Genomic DNA, 26,439 nt, shown 5'->3' on the forward strand with positions numbered 1-26,439 from the left:
GTCAACTTAAGACTGCACAATATGGATATAGATATATATCTCTACACACTTTTTTTTTTAAAACACAAGGAAGATCCCCGACAACCTATAAAATACTATAAGGACGCTCTACAAACACTCACCCAGGACAGGGAACAGACCGGCCCCGGGATGGTTACTGGGAAGCTGAGGGCCGTGAAGGATGGCACGAATACGAGTTTCAATACTGCCGCTTATGCTACAGGGGGCTGGTGCCCATATTGCAGAACTGCTGCATAGCTGGCCCCCAGTAACAAAACCGACCCCTACCCTTCCGGCGCACCAGGAACAAGCCCGGTGCCCGCTACAGGAGTGTACAGTAATGCACATAAAACATTCCTTAGCTTATAAAGTATATGCTCCGTTTCGCAATACATCGTTATACGTTCTGCAGACGAGAAGACCACCCGTCCGAGTATGGAGGAAACATCTGACTCTCTTGGTTTTTTTTACAGTTTACTCACAAGCTCAACCGCACCTCCCCTCCCTCCCGGAGCAAATCCACAGCGGGTACTCAACAGCGCAGCAAACACAATGCGCCCGGGCTCCACTCTTACAAATAAACAAACCAAAAAGAATAAAAGTTAAGAAGTTGCAGCCTCGAGAGTCATGTCAGTCGTGCTGCTTCAGTCCAGGCCGGCAAAGGAGCACGCAGACTGTGAAAAGTAAACTTGCAAGATCAGTCGACATCCTCACTTTTTTTTTCTAAACACAATGAAGGTCCCCGACAACCTATAAAATACTATAAGGACGCTCTACAAACACTCACACCGGACAGGGAACAGACCGGCCACGGGATGGTAACTGGGAAGCTGAGGGCCGTGAAGGATGGCACGAATATGAGTTTCAATACTGCCGCTTTTGCTACAGGGGGCCGGGAACAGCACACGGTCAGCGGGAGGGGGGGGGGGGGCGAGGCACACGGCCAGCGGGAGGGGGGGCGGGCACTTTGACAAAGTTCACTCTTCTAAACTCGTCACAAATGGAAGGCACACCAGGTTTCACGTGTCCTCACTGGCAACAATGAAACCCTCATTTGAGGCACATCAGACAATTTAAGCTAATACAGTTACTATAGTAAAGAGCTAAGAATATCTACTTGAGCAACAAGCACTCACCTGGGGAACAACGGAGGCCCAGCACGGAGCGGGCATTTCGGCAACCCCGCCCACGGCCGCGGTAATGTGCGCTCGGGAAAACATGAAGCAGACGGACAGGGGGGGCGGGCACGGACAGCGGGAGGGGGGTCGGGAAGGCTTCCTCTGGCGGGGGGAGGGGGGCGCGGGAACGGACAGTGGGAGGGGGGTCGGAAAGGCTTCCTCTGTTGGCGGGGGGCGGGAACGGACAGCGGGAGGGGGGTCGGGAAGGCTTCCTCCGTTGGCGGTGGGGGGGGGCGGGAACGGGATAAAAACAAAAGCAAACAGCAAACAGAAAAATTACATTAAGAGCGAAAACGTCAAAATACGTAAACGTACAAAGTGAAAACACATTTATAAACAAAATGCTCCTTACCTGATCGCCTCGTGGGAACTCGAATCTTGCAGCCAACTCCAACAACAAACACTTGTAAAAAGACGAAAACAGGCGGACTAAAAAAAAAAAATAACACACACCCACCGCCGCGATGACGATCAGAAGTGGGTGGAGAGGGAAAAAATCGCGGGAACGCCCCCGAATCTGGTCCGGCCTTGACGGACAGATCCGGCTCCCAATGGCTAGCCTCCATTTATGGAGCTAGCCAATGGGAGCCAGGGGACGTTCCTGAAGCTAATATATGTAAACAATAGATTTCACCTGCGCGAACTGCTTGCGCAGATCGCCAGGTCAAAACCTAAAAAGGACGTCTTCTATCCTCATAAGCGAGTCCAAGCCATTTGTTTTATATACCTGCCCTTGTTGTTGCCATCGCATGGGTGGGTGTCCCTTTAGTTGGCAAATCAAGAGACTTGTGCTTGAATCAACGAGGGCCCATTTCACCAATTTGTGTGATCCTAGACACATCATTACATGACCCTGCACCTCAGATACCTTTTCTGGCAAATGTTTAGAATTCCCTAACGAAAATTCTGGACCATATTTATCACTTTTTCACGCAACGCAGCAAGACACCTTGCTGCTCTGCGCTGCATGAAAGTGAGAGATCAGGAATGTGCCATATCTATCAGGTCACGGTGCATTCCCTCTCTCTCCTTGCGCTGGTGCACTTTTGGCTGCCTAGCACCAATGCAGCCACCCTTGCACCACGGTGCCAGGGTGCCTGCGTTGTAGGTATGATTGCTTTTGTGCAGGAAGGGACACCTTGAATGCAGCACACGGAGAAAAAGAAAAAACAAGGAGAAATAAAGATATTTTCTCCTCATTGCGCCTCTTCTGGGAAGGCGTAACATTTTGACGCATTCCCATGTGACCACTCATGGTAAATCTGGGAATGCGCCAAAATCCTTGAGTGGGTGCGTGGTAACACCCATACTCCGCCCATGCAACTTTGGTGGCTTGGTAAATATCACCCTGGCATTACTTTACGTGGCACAAGGTTGATGCAACATGATTATAAATATGCCCCTCAGTTTGCAAAGAAAAGAAATTCATTCACTTAGGGAAAAGTATGATTTTGCTACTTGGATGAATGCCAGCCTCTTGTGGTTGCACGGTATAAAGTGAATATAAAGCTATTTTTAAAATGCTTAATGCCGGCTATCCAGTTTCTTATGTCTTTGAGAACCTACATTTTCTGCAGACATGAGGTTATATCATCACAAACTGTGTCTAAACAGGGATTTAGCATTAACTTTGCTAAAGATTAAAACAGCTTCACTAGATCATATCTTCAACCTTTTACTGCACAATGTACATTTAAAAATAAAAATCCTGAACAACTCAAAATAGCAGTTTAATAACTAATATAAACAGTTTAAATAGATACTTTTTCAAACAGTGTTTAGATCTCCACTTCATTAGTGACAGCTAAAAAGGCATACTATGGGGCAGATTTATGAAGGCCTTGCGCCGCCGGTGCGTCATTTTTAACATGGGAAAAAGTGACGCACCGGCGGCGCAAGTCCTTCATAAATCTGCCCCTATATTTCCAGCCAGGGGATGAGAGTCCTCTGATAGCAGAATCTGCTCATAGTCTCTAATTGATGGTCAGAAAATTAAGGCTTGAAAATTAGTGGAAACAGAGAATACAGGGGCATATTACCAAGCAATAGCGATAATTATCGCTATTGCTTGGTTAGAGACAAAAATTTACCGCATAGCTGCGGCAATTTTTATCGCAAATAAACCTTGGTATTACCAAGGTTTATCGCAAATGCGATAAAAATCGGCCGCAATGCATGAATATCGCTGAAAATTCTGCGATATTCATGCATTACCGAGCTAATGCTCTTAGCCATGTTATCCACCTCCCATTGGATAACATGGCTAAGAACTGCTCAGGGCAGGTGTTAGCTTTTGGAGATATTCGCGCTTAGCGCAAATATCTTCAAAAGTTGGTAATAGGAGATAGCGATGTTAGCGACTGTTTCCCGTCGCTAACATCTTGCACACCCACTTTGCATGTCATGAGTGATAAATATCACTGACATGCAAAGTGGGGCCCAAGATGGTCGCTATCTCCTACTAGCTGTCGCTAACTGGTGTTAGCGACAGCTAGGTAATAGGGAGATAATTTTATCTCCGCTTTCTTGGCTTTTAAAGCCAAAAAAGCAGAGATGAACCTCCTTGATAATGTGCCCCACAATACTGAAAGTTAAATAGTGAGATCCTTCCAGTGGCCGCTTAAGGGTTCGGTGCTTATTAAAAGGAGGTTTTTTGTTTTGTCAATCAGCCATTTCTATATTTTGAAACCACCGAAAGCTTTATTTCACCAGCAAACTACATTTAAAGGTGGTTTTCAGATGTTATACATAAGGGCCTCATTTATGAAGCACTTGCGCCGCCGGTGCGTCACTTTTAAAATGAGAAAAAGTGACGTACCGGCGGCGCAAGGCCTTCATAAATAAGGCCCTAAGCATTTATCTCAGCCAACAAATTGGCAGGATCCAATTCTGAGGTGAAATAGAACACTACTTTAGATGCCTTTTCTTAAGGGAATTATACTCTGTGCCTACAATCAGGCGGGGAAACCATCACCCAAACTATATTTGCAATTAGACTTTCTGGCTCTGGGATAAGAGGTAGAAATTTGCTGTGATTCCAGTACTTTCTTAAAAATCTCGATTAGGTAGTTTTCTTAGCTCCACAGAGATCAAACTTCCATCCTATCTTGTGTTGGGCCCCACCAGGGTCTTCCCATAACCCCACACGATTTCATATCTATATGTTCCCACTTTCGTTTGGCTTCCACACTAATGTCAAAGACATTCAGATTGTCTTCAGTGTGGCTATCAATCAGCCTGCATTTTCATTAATGGAAGAGAATGAATGAATGAATGAATGAATTAAATGTTTATAGGGTGCAACAACTACCCAATCAAAGCATTCCAGAGCTGCAGATGACAACCCCAAACTCAGGAATAAAAGGAATTCTCTGTATTGAGCCTCCTCTCTTCTGAATTTCCCAAAAAGCTGAAGACGTAGCTTTTCAATGAACCAACCTGCCATAGGCAGGGCTAGGCCCACACACCTGCTCAGCGCCACGATGTTCTCGTGGGTGATAGTGCGCTTTACAGATACAGATAAATTAACATAGTAAACGTAGCTAGGCACTTTGCCACCCGTGGCGGTCTGTGCCTTTGCGGCCCGCAGCGCAACACTGAAGAGCGCAGGGGTGCTGACGATAATTTTTCTATTTGCTGCCTCCGCAACAAACTCATGTAAGGGGGTCTGCCACCAAAAATCGTGCCGCCGGGGGCGGACCGCCCCCCCATCCCCCCACCCCCTCTTGCTACGCCACCATAAACCTTATTAATGGCCGCACAGATGTCAAGCAGAATACATGCTGCCACCTTGATCCAAAAAAGCACAAATGAGTTCCATGGCATAGAGAACGGCTGAATACTTTGAAATGAAATATGGATGATTGCACTGCAACACCTAATTTCCACCCAAGCTAAACCCCCTTGATGCAGATAGGCACATAGCAGCACCAATCACTATCAGTATGCAGGAGAGTAAATTACTGAGCATAGTACCCTAACGGTAATCACATAAGGTAGCAGCTAAATCAAGAACATCCTCAGATGCTTTGATAAAGCAATTTTACATGCTAAAAAGCATATAAACAATTCACAAAAGTGAACTTTTTCAATGAAAACATTAGGCAACGAGAGAGGTGATGATTTTGACGTCCCCCATAACCTAGGGGGAGGACAAAGCAGATGCCTTGAAAACAAAGAGCATAAACAAAAATCACATCTTGTTGAACTTCGGTGGTGGTCCCATCCTCTTAGGACCACCCCAAGCAAAGTTATTAGTAAAAAAAAAAACAATCCCAACCAAAGGCCCTGCAAAGAAATATAGGACGAGATTAGCAGTGGGCAGTGAATATTATAGTATTCAATATCAAAATAATTCTACAAAGAGCTGCAGTTCAATTAGTCGTTACTAGATGTCCCGCACGAGTCAAATGCAAAGCATTGAAATTATTCTTACATCAAGCTGCAGTTCCACTAGTCATTACTAGATGTCCCTCACGAGTCAAATGAAACAATTGAAACCCTTTCATCAAGCATTTGCATTTGATTCGTGAGGGACATCTAGTAAACACCAGTTGAACTGCAGCTCTTTGTAGGATTATTTTGATATTGGATACTATGTATTATTCACTGCCCACTGCTAATCTCATCCCATAATGCTTTGCAGGGCCTCTGGTTGGAATTGTTTTTTTGCCAATACCTGTACGTGGGGTGGTCCTAAGAGGATGGGACCACCACCGAATCGTTCAATAAGATGTGCTTTTTGCTTTCAAGGCATCTGCTTGGTACTCCCCCTAGGTTAGGGTGGATACCAAAATCATCACCTCTTTCACTGCTTGCTAAGTTGTCAGATTCACTTTTGTAAAAGTACTGTATGCTCGGGTGTTTTTACTGCCGTTGGACAATGACAGCAGCAGGGAAAGGGTTAAAGATTGTGTGGGATGCTATTTGCAGTTATTTCACAATGCAGACAAGTACACAGTGCCATCAGCTATGCTACACAGTCCTGCACTAAGTTTAGGCATTTAGGGCCTCCCAACAGTGCTACAGGAATGCTTTTTATTTGATCTTGCCGAAAGGGCTTAACGTTCAACTACAAATCATTCAGAATTTTTCAGCCAGAGTTATCATAGAAAAGGACAGGAGAGCATTGATTTCTCCTTATCTCAAGAAGTTGTACTGGCTGTGTGTCCATAAAGGGATGATTTGTAAGTGTCTTTTTGTTAGGCTCCAACACAGGCCAACATCTTTTTGTCTCTTGCTTCTCCCCATAATCTCTGAGCAGTCGTCTGCTTGGGAGACCTCACTGGCCACTCTACAAACTATTGTACTCAGATTGATGGAGGGTCAGTAAGGCATTGTGGCAACTGTTGTGTCCAGAGTGACCATCAGCTGTGAACACAGCTCGATAAGTTGGCACACCATGCCTCCAGATGCAGCAGAGCATCACGGGAAAGGTTCCGCCCACAAGGTGCTCTGGTGGCATAAACTGTGGGAAGGAGAATGTGTCTGATGACACCAGAAGAGCAAGGAGAGGCAGTAGCAGCTGCATCCTGTGTTCAATACAGACTTGATACTTAACTTGGCCACTCAACACTATGTAATATGAACATTCAGTTGAGTGTGATGCACCACACGAATGGAGGTGTTTTGTATTATTATACCACTATTGACCATTTGCATAAAACAAAATGAAAAACGAAACTATTTTGGCACTTGATGAAATCTCTAAATGATTGTCCGGTCCAAGACCCTCATTTTATCAACCGTAGGAGGCGGGAAGTTTGAGGCAGACTTGCAAGAGTTTAGACTTATGCCTTGCTGGTTACAGGTAAGTGTTTAGACCAGGAACATATGCAGCTTAACTGTGAACTACTGCAGACACATCTGAATTACAGATTACTAAAGGATCTCAGGGGAAAAACAGTAGCAAGCAGTGCACTATGGGCCAGATGTAGGTAAAGCACATTTACCGGTTTTGAAATACCGAATTTTACCGATTCAGTTTTTCAAAATCGGTAAATGGGATGTAGGTACCAACATCTGGAGTTTTTTACCGATACCTTAAAACTCGGTAATTACCTTGAAGCCCATAGGATTCAATGCAAATACCGATTCGGTATTTACCGAATCGGTAAATACCGAGTTTGTCAAGGGTGCAGGGGGTGTCACTTTGACACCCTCTAGCACCCCCAAAACGGGCATGTGTGCAATGTGGCACACAGACATGCCCTAAGGGCACGTCTGTCTGTCACATGGCACATGTGTACATGCACAGATGTGCATGTACACAGGAATCGGTATTTTACCATGGATTTCTATTCCATGGTAAAATACCGATTCTGAAAGCCATGTGCCAATGGAAAATTGGCTACCCACATTTCAATTTAGCATTTTCGGTAATTTTACCGAATCGGTAAATATTACCGATTCGTTAAATTTACCGATTCGGTAATAATACCGATTCGGTAAAATTACCAAATATGTGCACCTACATCTCCATAGCCCTTTACCGATCGGAAACGGCCGGAAATCAGTATTTTCGGACGATTCCGAACGGTAGAGGGCTACCTACATCTGGCCCTATGTTATCAGGTGTCCAAATGGTAACACGAACCACGGGGACAATAACACATAAGGATATTTTATGATTATGGCAACTTGACGCAACTGTGTACACACTGTTCTCTGCAGTATGTTCAACAGCTAACTTAGATATCTCCAGTATTATACACTGGGAGTTGCAGGACACAAATCCATCTCTGAGGCATGTGCCTTAAACATCTACGCCTTCTTACAGCAGGCAAACCTGCCACATATCTAACTGGTACGATTGCTTAGTGTTTAATGTTCCTACTGTTGGAAATTGTGAGCAGATTGCAGGTAACAGGTCTGAATCCTGTTGCAGCCAACTCAACCTTTCCCTCTCAGTGAATAAAATAACAATACAAGATTTATTAATGACCACCTCTAGTAAAATGCATATTAAACGAGATTGCAGTAAGTAAAAACCACAAGTAAAGGAGAGTGTTTGCCTACATATGTATAAAAAAAAGGTCTGTAAATTGGTGTGTCACTTTCATGTGGGCGAGTCTTAAACTACAAGTTTTGCTTTAGGCAAAGGTGTGAAGCTTCTCAGACTTCTCTTTCAGGCTTTGGCACAGGGTTCTGCTCTCATGACAGTGACGCCTGCTGTCCCTTCTCCCATGCTCTTTGTTCTCCCACAAAAGGGAAGGCAGGGACTGGCGTCATCTGTCTTAAAGTCTCTTTAGGTAACTGCAAATGTCTAGCTGGATTGAATTACTCCTTTATGTCCGTCTGGATTGGATTGTTCACGGCTCATATATTTGCTAACGCTTTGTAATGCACTCTTAATCTGTTTCACAATGTTTATTTCATATTTGCTATGTTCGGCTTAATCGAGGATTACTCCTTGTGTGTTGATGTCATCCCTATAACTGTATCATTTCAATGCTTTCTTATTCCTGTTACTACAATGTTTTGTCAGGGCTCTGAAATCCGGACAGGTGAGTTTGGTTATAGGAAACAATATTTTTAGATAAATAAAGAAATCATATGAAGGCTAATCTGTTTCTGACTTAATATGGAGATAGCTAGCTGTTTGTATCTAACACGCTGTCATTTTATTTAACAAAGATGATACTATTGTGTATATGGTGTCACTTCCTGTTATGTCATGTGTGGTGTCAAAATGCATGTCACGTCACTGTTGCTACTCCATGAGGGTGAATGCAGGTTTCTGAACAATGTTGATTGACAGGCGGTGAGTTCCTTTGTGACTGCTGCACATACCAGACTGTAGAGTGTTCATGACTGATTGATTCTTTTTCAGGTGTTCTGGTTGGCTGGTTCCTTGTTAATCATTGGATTTGGATCGGTGATAAATCCAACCGTTGGATGGCGTTGGCTTGTCCGTGTGTCCTCCATACCAGGCATCATCCTAATCCTTGTGTTTAAGGTTAGTAAACACATTTATTTTTTAAGCAGTTTCTTTCTTCATTTGTACTTGTAAACATGTTTACGTTGCTGCGCCTCCTATGCGTTCTAGCCTACACTGAACATCAAGGGGCAGATGTATCAAGATACCATTTTGCACTTCTCAAATAGCGATTGTTAAGGAATCACTATTTGAGAAGTGCAAAATGGTATGTATGTAGAATTTCGCTATTAATTAGCGATTCCTTAGAATTCCTTAATTGCGATTAGAAAATTGCTAATCGCAATTAAGGAATAATTTCCCATTCATTTCTATGGGCCAGGAGGCCCATAGGAATGAATGTAAAATTATACTCAATTTGCGATTAGCAATTAGCTAATCGCAAATTGAGAATAATTTCAAGGGTGCAAGGGTGTCTTAAGGACACCCTGCTGCACCCCTGAATTTGATATGTGTACGCATATGGCGCACATACATGCCCTAAGGGCATGTATGAGCGTCATATGGCACCTTTAGAATTTAAAAAAAGTGCTTTTTGAAAAGAATTCGCAAGTTACCACCAACTACAAGTTGATGGTAATTTGCGAATTCTTAGTCAAAAATCGCAACACTGAAATGCTTGATACATTTCAAATCTAAAATCGCAATTTGCTATTTCTTAAAAGCCTCGCAATATTAAGGAATCGCTAAATTAGCGATTCCTTAATATTGCGAGGCTTTTTGAATGATACATTCCGATTCCCGGTTTTTTTGTCGCAAACGCTGCTATTTTCCGAATCGCAGCGTTTGCGACAAAAAAAACGGATGATACATCTGCCCCAAATCTCTTTCAGATATGCATGAACTCAATTCTGATGTTCCTCCAGTCAGAGGTCCCTCATACTAATTGTCTGTCTATGACATGAGACACACGATCGCTCCAAATCTTATTGGGCTATTTTACCATAATCAGTGAAGTTTCACATAGGTAATTAATAGCGGGTCTCTTGATTTCCATCAGTGCTTCATTGACATCTGGGTAATACTAGATAACTTGTATTTGTAATGCAAGCTCTTGCATGTTAATCCAATGTTGGTCGAGAAAGCCCTTCAAGGTTTGCAGTCCACCATGCAATAGTATCTGAATGTGCAAAAATACTGCGTAATACTACATAACATGTAATATTGATGGAAGCTCTTGTATGTTAATATAACATTGGTCAACAAAGCCCCACAAGCGTTCCTGTCCACCATGAATTTGTAACTGAATGCATAATTGTTGGAAAGTGGGTTATTGAAAGGGGCAAATGTAGGTCTGAATGCTTTGTAAGTTCAAGTTCAAGTTCAGAAATTTGTATAGCGCACTACTCACCCATAGGGTCTCAAGGCGCTTGTGGGAGGGGGTGCATTATTTATCGAATAGCCAGGTTTTAAGTTCCTTTCTGAAGGAAATGTGGTTCTGTGTGAGGCGGAGGTGAGTGGGGAGAGAGTTCCAGGTCTTGGCCGCCAGGTAGGAGAAGGATCTTCCTCCCATGGTGGATCTGTGGATGCGCGGAACTGCATCAAACGCTTGGTTGGAGGATCTTAGTTGGCGGGTGGGTGTGTAGAAGGACAGACGTGTGTTGAGGCATTCGGGTCCTAGTTTGTAGAGGGCCTTGTGAGCGTGGGTGAGGAGACGGAACGTTATTCTCTTGTTGACGGGAAGCCAGTGGAGGTCTTTCAGGTGGCCGGTAATGTGAGCTTGGCGAGGGATGTCCAATATGAGTCTGGCCGATGCATTTTGGATGCGTTGGAGTTTTTTCTGTAATTTGGCTGTGGTTCCGGCGTAGAGGGTGTTTCCATAGTCCAGTCGGCTAGTGACCAGTGCGTGGGTGATCGTCTTTCTTGTTTCGGTGGGGATCCAACGGAAGATTTTTTTGAGCATACGGAGTACGTTGAAGCAAGAGGATGAAATGGCGTTAACTTGTCTGGTCATCGAGAGGGAGGAGTCTAGGATGAATCCCAGGTTGCGTGCGTGGTCTGTGGGTATGGGTGCTGTGCCCAGGGCCGATGGCCACCAAGTGTCGTCCCAGGCAGAGAGTGAAGATCCTAGGATGAGAACTTCCTTTTAGTCTGAGTTAAGTTTTAGGCGGCTGTTTTTCATCTATTCGGCTACTTCTTTCATGCCTTCATGAAGATTGGTTTTGGCGGTATTAGGGTCTTTGGTGAGGGAAAGGATCAGCTGGGTGTCGTCAGCGTAGTCGACTTGTGCACAGCTTGTGTAGTCTTCATCTTGAAAAACTGCTTAATTTACGTAGGTGCTCCCAAGGTATCACCCTAGAGACGAGTGGTAATGAAATAACTGGTAGTGCTGTCAATTGAAAATTGATGGCATCCCTTAGGGCACACTAATGTCGGGGTAATAAACTTCCATACGATGATAAACAAAATGTTTACTCTGGTTGAACTTGAAGTGTGGTTTTATTTCATTATATCCATTGATGCATGTTTCTCCACATAATCAATGCAGTTAATAAAGTTTTTTCATTTTCAACAATTGCACTCTCCTGCTCCAATGCATTTCAGGTTGAAACCCTTCTTCTGGGAGCATCTACAAAAAACGACATATGTAGTTTACATATTATGTCTGTAGAGTTTACAATAAATTATCATGAATTAAAGTGGTTATTATGATGCTGGGGGTGCTTTCTGGTGAGTTCTGCTGAATAAAAGTGATTGTGCTCAACATGCAGGAGGGCGTGGTGTTCAGTAGTTTAAATGCGGTATGAAGTCTAAAGGCTTAATTTTACGAAAATGCTACGGAAGTGAGTTGTTAATGCTGAACCTAATAAGTGAAAATGGATAATGGATAATGTGCCGGTTAAATCTTGGGTTTATGAGTCATAACAAGTGGTTTGTTAAGGATGCATATACCAACGAGGTGTGGGCGTTATGGTGTTACGCTGTTCCGAGTGGGAAGTTTAAAAACACGCCCGACGGCTTTCACTATTACACAAATGGTGATGGCGTTAGTCACCGCTAATCTTCTAAAGACGGTATGGAGATAGTGCTCGTTTTTACTTACGTGGATAGACGCCGTGTTGTTTCCGTTGTGGCTCTAAGGCTGGAATAGTATCTGCCGAGTGCTCGGTAAACGGGTTAGTATGTTAGTACGAATCGGTCTGTTTAACTAATAAAGAGTGATACGATGCCGATCACGCGACCACCAGTAAAACAAGAGTAGAAATAGGACTGAAGGGAAGTTTTTCAGACCCTAAAATGGGAATAAAAAGATGTGTATATGTGAACATTAAATCATGAATGGTAAAATGAAGAACCTAAAGCAGCTAAACATTGGAAAATGGACAAAATGATAAAACATAAACATGGGTAGAACATAAAAAAATAAACATGAAATTACTACAGCAAGGAGACTATCCAGAACCATGTGTCCCATCACTATGGGTTGATGCTCAGTGGTCCTGTGGTATCATTACAGGTAACAAGAATATTCTATGCGTTCATTTAGTCCGTATGGTTTCATGGAGTTAAGTCTGTAAATCCAGTGATTCTCTCTTTGAAGTAAATATTTGTTATAGTCTCTCCCCTCAACTTTTTTGATGATTTTGAGTATCATGAATTTAAGTTGGGAAATGTTATGGTTCATTTCATTAAAATGGTTGGCTACTGACGATTTCATATTCTTGGTTCTGATGTTCGACTTATGTTCATTCAATCGTATTTTGATTTTTCGCTCGGTCTAACCGATATAGATTTTTCCGCACGGACACTTTAACATGTATATCACATTGTTGGTGTCACAGGTGGCTGTGACATTTATCGCAATATTGTGACCTTTCATGGGATGTGTTACCTTGTTGCCCAAAATTATGTTATTGCAATTGTTGCAATTATTACAAGGTCTAGTTCCACATGACTCTGTTTGAATGCTTTGTGATTGTTTGAGGATTTCTCCCAAATTTTTCCCTCTGGTAAATGCGAACGATGGTGGTGGTTTGAACATTTCTTTGAAGTCCATCTCCAATTATAGCATGGGCCAATGTTTTAATATTATGTTGCGAAATGTATTGCTCACATTTGAACATTTTGAAACAATGACAATTCTGTCACTCTGAGGTTTTGTTCTTGGTTTTTGTAGTAAATCCAAACGATTTAGTTCTCTGACTTGATTTTTGGCTGTTTCTAAAATTTGGTTGGGGTATCCTCTTTCTCAGAATCTGTTCATCATCTCTTCTATTCGAGTTTCAGCCAAGTTTGAGTCTGAGGTGATTTGTTTAACCCTTATCATTTGAGACTTGGGTAGGTGTTTTTTAAGCGATGTTAAATGGAAGCTCGTATAATGTAAAACATTATTGCGATCAGTTGGATTGCGATATGTGTCAGTGTAGATACTGTTATTGTTTAATGTAATTTTGACATCCAAGAACATTATGGATTCAGCATCTATGGTCCATGTTAATTTGATTTGTTGATTACTGTTATTTAGTGTCATAAGAGCTTGTTCCAAGTTCTCTTTGGTATCCTTCCAAAGGATGAATAAATCGTCAATAAAACAAACATACATTTTGATGTTGTTACTCCAATTCGGGTTAGACCATATGTTATCGTTCTCAAATTCCCCCATGTAAATGTTCGCATAGACTGGAGCTGCGCAATTTCCCATGCTTGTGCCCACTAACTGCAAATACCAGTCTTCTTGATGTTTGAAATAGCTCTGGTACAAAGTGAACATTACCAATTCCATTAGAAATACCTTCATTGATTGGTCTACTTCCAGTTTAAGAATGGCCTGTTCAATGGCCTCAATTCCTCCTGAGTGTGGGATCGAGGTGTATAACGCGCTGACGTCAGCAGTACATAACCATAAGTGTTCATCTGGGTCTATTTTAGGTTTTGTAGCTTGCTTAAAAAGTCTGTGGTGTCTCGAATGTAGCTTGCAAGAGATTGAACTGTGGGTTGAAGTTGACGATCTAAATATTGGCCCACTGGTTCATGGATACTTCCACGTGTGGATACTATTGGACGTATCGGTGGGTCGATGATATTCTTATGAATTTTTGGTACCGCGTATATGGATGGGCTCCTTGGATTAGATTTGAGCAAAAAGTTCCTAGTTTTTTGGTTTATGGTACCTTCTGTTAGAGTTTTGTCTATGATGTTTTTGAGTTCTGTGGCATATTGAGCTGTAGGATTTCCTGGACGTTTCATATAGGTGGTTTCATCCGATATGTGTTCAATTAATTTTTGATGATACATTTTTTAATTCATGACGACCAGGGCGCCACCTTTGTCTGCCTTCATACAAGTTATTTCTTTGCTGTTGGCGATTGCTCTTAACCTGTCATGGTCCTTTTGAGTGATATTCTTGCGCGTAACTTTTTTGTAGTTGATTGATGCCAAATCTTGTTTAATGAGTTGTTCAAACAAATCAATGGTTTTATGGCTCACCGGAGCCTGAAAGGTACTTGAAGTTTTTAAACCCATAAGGGGATCTAGTTCTTTGTCCCCTAGAGTGGTTGCTACATTCTCGAAAACATTTCGCAATCTCAATTTTCTGGTCAGTTTGAACAAAAAGGAACCTCATTTGTACCAGCTACCAAATCAGACCTGTTGGAATTAGAAGTTAGCACTTTCAAACTGACCATAAAATTGAGATTGCAAATTTTTTTCGAGAATGTAGCAACCCCTCTAGGGGACAAAGAACCAGATCCCCTTATGGGTTTAAAAACTTCAAGTACCTTTCAGGCTCCGGTGAGCCATAAAACCGTTGATTTGTTTGAACAACTCATTAAACAAGATTTGGCATCAATCAACTACAAAAAAGTTACGCACAAGAAAATCACTCAAAAGGACCGTGACAGGTTAAGAGCAATCGCCAACAACAAAGAAATAACTTGTATGGAGGCAGACAAAGGTGGCACCCTGGTCGTCATGAATTCAAAAATGTATCATCAAAAATTAATTGAACACATATCGGATGAAACCACCGATATGAAACTTCCAGGAAATCCTACAGCTAAATTTGCCACAGAACTCAAAAACATCATAGACAAATCTCTAACAGAAGGTACCATAAACCAAAAAAACAGGAACTTTTTGCTCAAATCTAATCCAAGGAGCCCATCCATATACGCAGTACCAAAAATTCATAAGAATAATATCGACCCACCGATACGTCCAATAGTATCCACACGTGGAAGTATCCAAGAACCAGTGAGCCAATATTTAGATCGTCAACTTCAACCCACAGTTCAATCTCTTGCAAGCTACATTCGAGACACCACAGACTTTCTAAGCAAACTACAAAACCTAAAAATAGGCCCAGATGAACACTTATGGTTATGTACTGCTGACGTCAGCGCGTTATACTCCTCGATCCCACACTCAGGAGCAATTGAGGCCATGGAACAGGCCAATCTTAAACTGGAAGTAGACCAATCAATGAAGGCATTTCTAATGGAATTGGTAATGTTCACTTTGTACCAGAGCTATTTCAAACATCAAGAAGACTGGTATTTGCAGTTAGTGGGCACGAGCATGGGAAATTGCGCAGCTCCAGTCTATGCGAACATTTACATAGGGGAATTTTAGAACGATAACATATGGTCTAACCCGAATTGGAGTAACAACATCAAAATGTATGTTCGTTTTATTGACGATTTATTCATCCTTTGGAAGGATACCAGAGAGAACTTGGAACAAGCTCTTACGACACTAAATACCATCAATCAACAAATCAAATTAACATGGACCACAGAGGCTGAATCCATAACGTTCTTGGATGTCAAATTTACATTAAACAATAACAGTATCTACACTGACATATATCGCAAACCAACTGATCGCAATAATGTTTTACATTATACGAGCTTCCATCAAACATCGCTTAAAAAAACACCTACCCAAGTCTCAAATGATGAGGGTTAAACGAATCACCTCAGACTCAAACTTGGCTGAAACTCGAATAGAAGAGATGACAAACAGATTCCGAGAAAGAGGATACCCCAACCAAATTTTAGAAACAGCCAAAAATCAAGTCAGAGAACTAAATCGTTTGGATTCACTACAAAAACCAAGAACAAAACCTCAGTGACAGAATGGTCATTGTTTCAAAATTTTCAAATGTGAGCAATACATTTCGCAACATAATATTAAAGCATTGGCCCATGCTATAATTGGAGATGGACTTCAAAAAATGTTCAAACCACCACCATTGTTCGCATTTACCAGAGGGAAAAATTTGGGAGAAATCCTCAAACAACCACAAAGCATTCAAACAGAGTAACGTGGAACTAGACCTTGTAATAATTGCAACAATTGCAATAACATAATTTTGGGCAACAAGGTAACACATCCCATGAGAGGTCACAATATTGCGATAAATGTCACAGCCACCTGTGACACCAACAATGTGATATACATGTTAAAGTGTCCGTGCGGAAAAACCTATATCGGTTAGACAGAGCGAAAAATCAAAATACGCTTGAATGAACATAAGTCGAACATCAGAACCAAGAATATGAAATCGTCAGTAGCCAACCATTTTAATGAAATGAACCATAACATTTCCCAACTTAAATTCATGATACTCGAAATCATCAAAAAAGTTGAGGGGAGAGACAATAACAAATATTTACTTCAAAGAGAGAATCACTGGATTTACAGACTTAACTCCATGAAACCATACGGACTAAATGAACTCATAGAATATTCTTGTTACCTGTAGTGATACCACAGGACCACAGAGCATCAACCCATAGAGATGGGACACATGGTTCTGGATAGTCTCCTTGCTGTAGTAATTTCATGTTTATTTTTTTATGTTCTACCCATGTTTATGTTTTATCATTTTGTCCATTTTCCAACGTTTAGCTGCTTTAGGTTCTTCATTTTACCATTCATGATTTAATGTTCACATATACACATCTTTTTATTCCCATTTTAGGGTCTGAAAAACTTCCCTTGGGTCCTATTTCTACTCTTGTTTTACTGGCGGTCACGTGATCGGCATCGTATCACTTTTTATTAGTTAAACAGACCGATTCGCACTAACATACTAACCCGTTTACCGAGCACTCGGCAGACACTAATCCAGCCTTAGAGCCACAACGGAAACAACACGGCGTCTATCCACGTAAGTAAAAACGAGCACTCTCTCCATACCATCTTTAATAAGATTAGCGGTGACTAACACTATCACCGTTTGTGTAATAGTGAAAGCCGTCTGGCGTGTTTTTAAATCAATGGTTTTATGGCTCACCGGAGCCTGAAAGGTACTTGAAGTTTTTAAACCCATAAGGGGATCTGGTTCTTTGTCCCCTAGAGGGGTTGCTACATTCTCGAAAAAAAATGTGCAATCTCAATTTTCTGGTCAGTTTGAAAGTGCTAACTTCTAATTCCAACAGGTCTGATTTGGTAGCTGGTACACATGAGGTTCCTTTTTGTAACAAGTTCATTTCTTGTTGAGTAAAGGTATAATCAGAAATGTTAATCACTAGTTTTTGTCGCCATTCATTGTTTCTTGTTGGTCTTTTTGGGTGCCGTCACACTTCCTGTTTGCGGTTGTTCTTTTTGTTTTGCCCCTCCTGAGTCGTCTAATGTTCCGGACTGTTCTAAAAAAGGAGTGCTAGTTGGGCCTGTTGTTGTGCTTGATGTTTGCTCTTGTATCATCTCTGTTGATCGTGGTCCCTGAGTTCGACCACCTTGTTGTCCACATCTTCGTAATGACTCATAAACCCAAGATTTAACCGGCACATTATCCATTATCCATTTTCACTTGTTAGGTTCAGCATTAACAACTCACTTCCGTAGCATTTTCGTAAAATTAAGCCTTTAGACTTCATACCGCATTTAAACCACTGAACACCACGCCCCCTCTGCATGTTGAGCACAATCACTTTTATTCAGCAGAACTCACCAGAAAGCACCCCCAGCATCATAATAACCACTTTAATTCATGATAATTTTTTGTAAACTCTGCAGACATAATATGTACACTACATATGTCGTTTTTGTAGATGCTCCCAGAAGAAGGGGTTCAACCAGAAATGCATTGGAGCAGGAGAGTGCAATTGTTGAAAATGAAAAAACTTTATTAAGTGCATTGATTATGTGGAGAAACATGCATCAATGGATATAATGAAATAAAACCACACTTCAAGTTCAACCAGAGTAAACATTTTGATTACCCTGACATTAGTGTGCCCTAAGGGATGCCATCAATTTTCAATTGACAGCACTACCAGCAAATGTAGGTCTGCCACTGGCAATATGGCCATTAACACATGGTAGGACTCAACATAGGTCTTAGAAAATTATTCCTATGTGCAACCCTTGGTAGCTTGGCTGCGAGCAGGCGGGCTTAACTTCAAAGACAGGTATGTTAATCATTTAAAAACACCACTTCAGTAAATATTTAAAACACAATACAAACTAAAAATCCAACACCATTTTATAAAATATAAAAATAGGTAATATTTTTATCTTTTAAATAACACCAAAACGAAACTATTTACTGTAGGGAGCCAGAGATATGAATTTTTAAAGATTAGTCACTTTCTTGTGAATAGAAACCAACAGTGCCCCTTTTAGTCATTTTGTTTTCTCTGACAGGGACACACCTTTAGAAATTGTTCTGGAGAATTTCTCACCACTCTTGGGCAGCCTTCTCCACAGGCACGGCCCGTGCAGGGCGTTATACCGGGGCAGTGACATCAGGCGGGGAGGGTCAAGAGGGGGGGGGGGTTGTAAAATGCGGGATATGGACCATTAGAGGTAAGTACCGAAAAAAACAAAAAACGAATTTCGTTGCCCATGCTGCATCGCCAAATGTGATGCAGCGTGGGCAACCAAATTCGTTTTTTCTTTCTTTCGGTACTTACCTCTAATGGTCCATATCCCGCATTTTACAACCCCCCACCCTGACCCTCCCCTGCCTGACGTCACCGCCCGGTATAACGCCATGCACGGGGCATGCCTGCTTCTCCAGCAGGCTGGGTCCAGTTAGAACTCCTTCCTGAAGTTCTGATTGCGGGTACCAAATTATCCAACACACAATCCAAGGTTCTGGAATCTCCAAGAGGGTCCTTGAAAGTGTGAAACTTCATTCCCGCAATCCACTTGAACAAAACCCTTACAAATCCACTGGTACTCCAGGCTGGAAATTCTTTGTGGGGATGTCCAGGTGAGCTCTAGTACCTTGTAGCTTGCAGGGAGTCCACTCTTTAGTTCTTTTACAGCAAGGTAGTCTACAGGGCTGTAGTTTCAGATGGTGCAGTCTTCAGAGGGCAGGCCTTAGAAAGTGCACTTCAAAATTCTCAGCTTGGCAACCTCTTGCTTTCTTAAGTTTCAAGCAGCAGATCTGAGAGGCTCTGCCCCTCTCAGATACTAATTCCCAGGTCTCTGGGTCAAGCAGGAGGTCATTGCTGACCAATGAAAGCAGGCCAACTCTCCAAAAATATGACCACCACCTGCAGAGTGTCGCATTATTTTGTCCCAGAGTGCACCAGATCTTCCAAATTCATAATGGCTGATTTTCCAGAAGAGAGTCAAGAGCTGGCTAAACATACCCCCTAGGATGGCTTATTTTCATAGACTCTCCCTCTACCATCTGCACATACCTTCCCTAGTCCTCGGTCTGGTTGGGGTCAAAAGTGTAGAGTGGAATTTGGCAATGTGGGTATCCCTCTCTCTTTGAAGACCATGGTTTATGACTCCTCCCCCTGCTCTGGCATTCCTGTGTAGCAGCACACTGCCCTCCCAGCAGAGCTGGTTAACCCCAGGGACTCTTTAACACCTCTTCAATGCAGCCAGGCTAATCCACTTAACTCTAATCAATCAGGGCAGACCACTGGAAGGCTGAATTTAGACTTGCAAACAAGAAAGTCTTATAACTTCTTGTATGTACACTTTAGGGTAAATTCACCAATATGATATTGTTGGATTTACTAATACCATTCTGGGAAGTCTTTGAATGGTATTTCTAGCCTTTTCCTATCAAGAGTTATTAGTTACTAACCTCTTGTCATGTTAACCTATGTGGCCTGGGATTCACAATGGGGAAAATGACTTTTCTTTCCAGCACTAGGGCTTATAAAACATATTTAATAAGTACTTCACTTATTTCTACAGGACCCCCACCCCATGTGCAACTAGCGGAGACTTTAGGGGTTCTGAATCTGTAGAAATATTGCAGATCCTCTCTCCACAGTGCTCCTAGCATCAAAGTCGAATTTTAGCAGCACTTTACCACAATGTGGGGAGTGAAATGTGAAATTTCACTTAACTCAGGGGATATAAAACTCATTTTATAAGGGTGTACTGTAGTATGGTTTATGGGCCTCTTTTTTACGTGCATGTTAAGTTAGCATAGCTTATTAGAAGGTTAAACGCCATTTTACCTTTTGCTGCTTTTTGCACACAACACTGCTTAGCTGTTTTTGCAAAGTTAGCTTTCACGAAGGTCTATACATGAGAAAGGGTTTGTTTTTCAACATCTCTAGACATACATGGTGCCCCTAGTCTGTACAGTGAGTGCTGAGCCGTCACGGTTCTCATAAAATGTGAGCCTGTTTATTGGCGTGCACGTGTAACACATTCTAGACACAACATTTTGGCAGCTACAAGCTGAGTAGGATTCTGGCGCCTTTATCATAGCACACTTGCCATAAATTTATACACTTGGAAGATTCCAGGGATGCAGAGAGACTAGCCTATCCAAATGTAATTTACACTTACTAAGCGGACAGGTAATGGGGTCCCCCCAAAACAAGCTCAATAGACCTTCTATAGTTTTATAATACATAGTCCCTATGGGGGGTGTTTAAACTAGGCCCTTTTATCACCTGGTAGCACTATCATTGTAATATGATTCCTCCCTTCGTATTTTATGGAATTGTAACCATGCTGACCATATTATTTTTAATCATATGTCTGCTTATGTTGGCTAAGATACTGCGCATGAGATCACGTTGTTAAAATAAATATTTTTACTTTACCGTGTCTCTTTTTCACTCCTGTTGTGGATTGGTATGAGCGTATAACAAAAGAGTGTTCTCACTTCCCACCATTCCTGAGATGGTCCTAAGTTGCATGTTATAGGTTGTCTAATCATTGGTTACTTTGCTATAGGACGAAGAGCTAATAAGACACTGATTACTAGCTGCTTGGGGTTTCTAGGTACTTAGGTGAGTTTCTAGTACACCACAATTCACTAATGTCCTAGGTCTCTGTGCACAGTTTTGCGTATGAGCAGACATCCTTGCAACAGTATTTTATAAATATCTCACTCCCACCCCTGGGACACCTAGGGGAGACCCTGGGCGTTCCAAATATGCCAATACATTGTAGGTTATCCATTTTAAAGTGCCTCAAACCCCAAAGTCAAGTTTGAGCACAATTTACTTTTTAAAAGCAGTCCTGGTACCCAGGGCTGTTTTTAAACTGACCTCAGGCTTCAGCATTGCACACATGCAAGTGCAAAAAGAGCTACTGGCCTCTAAACTGCCATGCCCTAGGGTACTAGGGACTTCTAGGTAGTTTTAATCCCCCTGCCCTATTATATACTACGGGCTTATAGGGTAGGTCATGCCAATCACAGGGGTACCCCACCATACCATTGTGTACCCTAGTGTATGTAGGTGTTCTAACTGTATTCTAATGTGTCTCTTTCAGCATAGCACTGGCCCTGGGTCTGGTTAGGCGGATGCCAGGGTCAGTCAGAGTCAGTTGCCACCAGTATCATTCAGCAAAAAGTTGGGGGGTGCCTAGGGCACAGGATGACTTTGCAACACAGCCCCCCCAAATGAAAGGTGATGGGTTACTAACCTGCACCCTGGTAGTCCTCATCAGCTAAGTGGAAACACCTGGAAATCCATCTGCATTTGCATGGGAAACCCCAGGTCTGTGTTCCACTGTAAAGTCCGTTCTAGTCTCTGTAGGGAAATGGACCACCTTAACATTTTGGGATTCTCCCAACTCATCTGCATGAGCCACCTGAGAGGTCTGTGGTCAGTTTGAACTCGAAAGTGAGTCTCAAACAAATATGGTCTCAACTTTTTCAGGGACCACACCACAGCAAAAGCCTCTCTCTCAATGGCACTCCACCTCTGTTCTCTGGGAAGAAGTCTCCTACTAATAAAGGCAACTGCCTGATCAAGGCCCTCTTCATTTTGCTGTGACAATACTGCCTAAATCCCTTGCTCTGAAGCATCTGTCTGAACCACAAATTCTTTTGTGTAGTCAGGGGCTAGCAGCACTGGTGCTGAACACATGGCAGCTTTCAGAGTGTCAAAAGCCTTCTCACACTCTGGGGTCCAATCCACCTTATTGGGCCTCTTTTTAGAAGTGAGTTCTGTTAGGGGCCCCACAATGGTCCCATAATTTCGAACAAATCTTCTATAGTACCCTGTCAGTCCAATGAATGCTCTGACCTGAGTCTGGGTAAGAGGAGCTGTCCAAACCCAAATAGTTTGGATTTTAGCTTGGAGAGGCTGTACATGGCCCCTACCAACCAGGTGGCCCAGGTACACAACAGAACTCAACCCTATTTGGCACTTGCTTGCCTTAATAGTCAGGCCTACCTGCTGCATGGCCTGAAGCAATTACCTTAGGTGGCTTAAGTGATACCCCTAGGTAGAACTGAATATAGGTATATCATCCAGGTAAGCTGCACTGAACGGTTCCAACCCTGACAAGACCCTGTTCGCCAACCTTTGGAAGGTGGCAGGTGCATTCTTTAATCCAAAGGGCATTACCTTGAACTGATAATGTCCCTCTGGTGTGGAGAATGCTGACCTCTCCTTTGATCCATCAGTGAGGGCAATCTGCCAGTAACCTGAAGTCAAATCAAATGTACTCAGGTACTTAGCAGACCCTAACTTATCAATGAGCTTATCAACTCTAGGTATAGGGTGAGCGTCAGTCTTTGTGACTGCATTTAATCCTCTGTAGTCCACACAGAACCTTAACTCCTTGAGTCACCCTGAGGATTAGGTTTAGGTACCAGCACCACTGGACTGGCCCATGGACTCTCAGATGGCTCAATTACCCCCAATTCCAGCATCTTAGCAACCTCAGCTTTAATGCTGGCTCTGACATGGTCAGACAACCTGTACAGTATATTTTTGACAGGTAGGCTGTCACCAGTGTCAAAGTAGTGCACACACCACTCAGTGATACTTGGGTTCAAAAAGAACAGGACTGCAAATTGCTCCAGCACTTGCCTACAGTCTATGTGCTGCTGGTCTGTCCACTTGGGAGAGAGCACTACTCCCTCCACTGACGAATCCTGCATATGAGTGGAGAGGAGGTCGGGCACAGGCTCAGTTTCCTCCTCCACACCCTCATCAGTGACCAGTAACATGGTCATGTATGCCCTGTCATGATGGGGTTTTATTCTATTCACATGCAGGACCCTGTAAGCGTTCCTGGCGGTGCCAAGGTCAACGAAATAGGTAACCTCACCCTTCATTTCCAAGATTCATAGGGCCCACTCCACTTGTCATGGAGGGCCCTTGGAGCCACAGGCTCCAACACCCACACCAATTGTCCTGGAGTATACGCCAGCATAGTGGCCTTTTGATCATGCTAGTGCTTTATGATCTCCTGGCTGGCCTCCAGTTCCTGTTTGCCATGTACATGTACTCTGCCATTCTTGATCTCAGGTCTAGCACATAGTCAAGCACATTGTCCTTTGCTTCTTTAAGAGGCTTCTCTAAAGAATCTCTCAGCAGGCTTAATGGTCCCCTCACAGGGTGTCCAAATAACAACTCAAAGGGACTGAAAACAACCCCTTTCTGTGGCACCTCTCTGTAGGCAAACAGTAAGCATGGAAGGAGAACATCCCATTTCCTCCTGAGTTTCTCTGACAACCCATTAATCATGCTCTTCAGGTTTTTTCTGAATCTCTCAACAAGACCATTTTTTGTGGGTGATAGGGATGGTAAACTTGTAGTTGACAGCACACTCATCCCACATAGCAGTCGGATAGCTGGACAGGAAGTTTGTGCCCCCATCTGACTGACACCACCTCTTTTGGAAAACCCACACTGGTGAACACACCAAGCAGTGCTCTAGCCACTGCAGGAGCATCAATGGTTCTAAGAGGTATGGCTTCAGGCTACCTAGTGGCATGGTTAACTACCACTAAGACATACCTATTCCCTTATGCAGTAGGTGGTTCCAGGGGACCAACAATGTCCATCCCCACCCTTTCAAAAGGAACCCCAACCACTGGCAGTGGTATTAGGGGAGCCTCTGTCTTGCCCCCTGCCTTGCCACTGACCTGACAGGTGGCGCAGGAGCTGCAAAACTCCTTTACCTTTTCAGACATATGGGGCCAGTAGAAATGGTTCACCAACCTGTTCCATGTCTTTGTCTGTCCCAAATGTCCTGCCAAGGTTATATCATGACCTAAAGTCAGGATGAACTCTCTGTACTTCTGGGGCACCACCAACCTCCTCATGGCCCCCTCCTTGAGGTTTATGGCCTCAGTATAAAGCAGTCCATCTTCCCAGTAGAGTTTGTGAAACCCACTGTCATCCCCTTCTTCCTCCTTAGAAGCAATCCGTCTAAAGCTCTCAAGGGTGGGACAGTCACGCTGTCCCTGACTGAACTCTCTGGAGGGTCCTCCTGCTCCTGTCAGTTCTGCCAAATCTGGCAGCTCTGGCAGGGATGGAGTCCCTCCCTCAGAGGCCAGCTCTTCCCCATCAGGGTTAGATTTTTCCGCACCTCTGGAGTTCCCTGGGCTGGCTCGCCCTTGTCCTGGTCCTTGGAAGCTTGGCCCTTTGTTCCAGGGTCCAAGTGTCCAGCCCTCCCTTCTGGCTAGTCTGTGACCTAGTCACAGCACATTCCCCCTCAGGGAGCTCCAATATTTTCAAATGGAGTCCTCTCTCCACCTCTGATCACACAGAGGCTTCAAGATAATTGCCCAGTAAACACAGGACTGGGAACACTTTTGGTATTGCGATATCTGGTTGATGACTGGAGTGGAAAATGTTTAATGTGATCCTTATCAGCTGTTTTCCTTCTTTTACTTTATAAAATGTGTACTGCTGCTCTGTGTTCAGGAATGTGGTCTTTTTAATCCATACTGCTCATGTTCTGTGAAGATATAAGCAATGGACATTGAAACGGGTCCCTTCGGAGCCCTGTAGTCATGTCTTTAACTTTTCAGGCAAAAACAAGTATTGGTTTCTGAATAATAAGTGTAAAAGCATTAAGGAAACCATGTTGTTCTGCTTACATTTCACATGGGCTACTTAATCATACATTCCATAAGAGGGTTTGTTTTTCCAGGATGCATAATGCAAGGTGTCTGCGTTGAGGGAATGATTGTTTATGTGCAGAAGGTGTCCCTTCTTGCACATAAACAATCCAGAATGGCGAACTGTACCTTCTATGTGTGCAAATCATAATTTTTTAAATAATTGTTTATGTGCAGGAAGGGACACCTTAACTTCACACAAACAATCATTCATGGCGTTTTGCAGCACACATTGAAACAGCAAAAAACACAAGGAAACATGTAGCATTTCTCCTCGTTTTGCTATGTTAGGGCCAGGTTTACCCTGGTCTTAATTTTGGGGCTGCCTCCTATTTACACCACCCTTGTAAATAGGGGGCAGCGTCAAAATCAATGGGTGTTGCTGCGGAACACCCACCTCAACACCCATTGCATTCCCCTTTCACGCTAACTGTAGTGTGATAGAGTTGCCTTATTTACAAGGCGGCGCTAAGGAGAAGGGTTTATCGCCACAGGAACGTCATAAAAAGTGACCTTCCTGTGGCAATAGGGGCTTGTAAATATGCCCCTAAGTTTGCAAACTTCACGGTCTCTGTGCTTCTTGTACAAGTACTTTTAACATGTGCTGCCTGCTTTGGGGGTCACCAGAATTATGCAGCAATGGAGGACAAAATTACGTCACAGTGTTAAATTATGCTGCAAAAAAAGGCTGCAGCGTAATGTAGTACATATTCTGATACTTTATTGTTTTGATTTTTTTACACATACTAACAGTCTCTGTAAAGAGTTTACCTCAGTAGTACCAGTGTAACATACAAATGCAGCAGTGACAAAGGTGACCAGTCATCCACTTGGCAGCAACACTAGTCACATTTTTTTTTTATGAACACATTTTTATTGATTTAAACATAATAAAAGAATACACCGGCCTTACAGCACGACACCATAAACATCTAGGACTAAGAAATAACATAAAAATATGAAATTGGACATTCTCTTCATAACTTAACCACACTCCCCAACGATTTCCCCCAAGCCCTACGATATTTCTTGAGACATCCACGTGCCTCGTACATAACCGTCTCTTGTGTGGCACACCAGTC

At 42.8% G+C, this 26,439-nt stretch overlaps 1 protein-coding gene across 4 annotated transcripts in view; it reads left to right on the forward strand.

The window, feature by feature from the left end:
• The window catches only part of SVOPL (SVOP like), a 671,022-nt gene that overhangs the window by 493,431 nt on the left and 151,152 nt on the right, over positions 1-26,439 (forward strand). For all 4 annotated transcript variants that reach the window (XM_086952960.1, XM_086952958.1, XM_086952961.1 and 1 more), the window contains one exon: positions 9,010-9,135. In XM_086952960.1, the coding sequence (XP_086809086.1) occupies positions 9,010-9,135 (126 nt within the window). The remainder of the gene's footprint in view (positions 1-9,009; positions 9,136-26,439) is intronic.

Source organism: Lissotriton vulgaris, chromosome 1_2, assembly GCF_964263255.1.
Source record: "Lissotriton vulgaris chromosome 1_2, aLisVul1.2, whole genome shotgun sequence".
NCBI lineage: Eukaryota > Metazoa > Chordata > Amphibia > Caudata > Salamandridae > Lissotriton > Lissotriton vulgaris.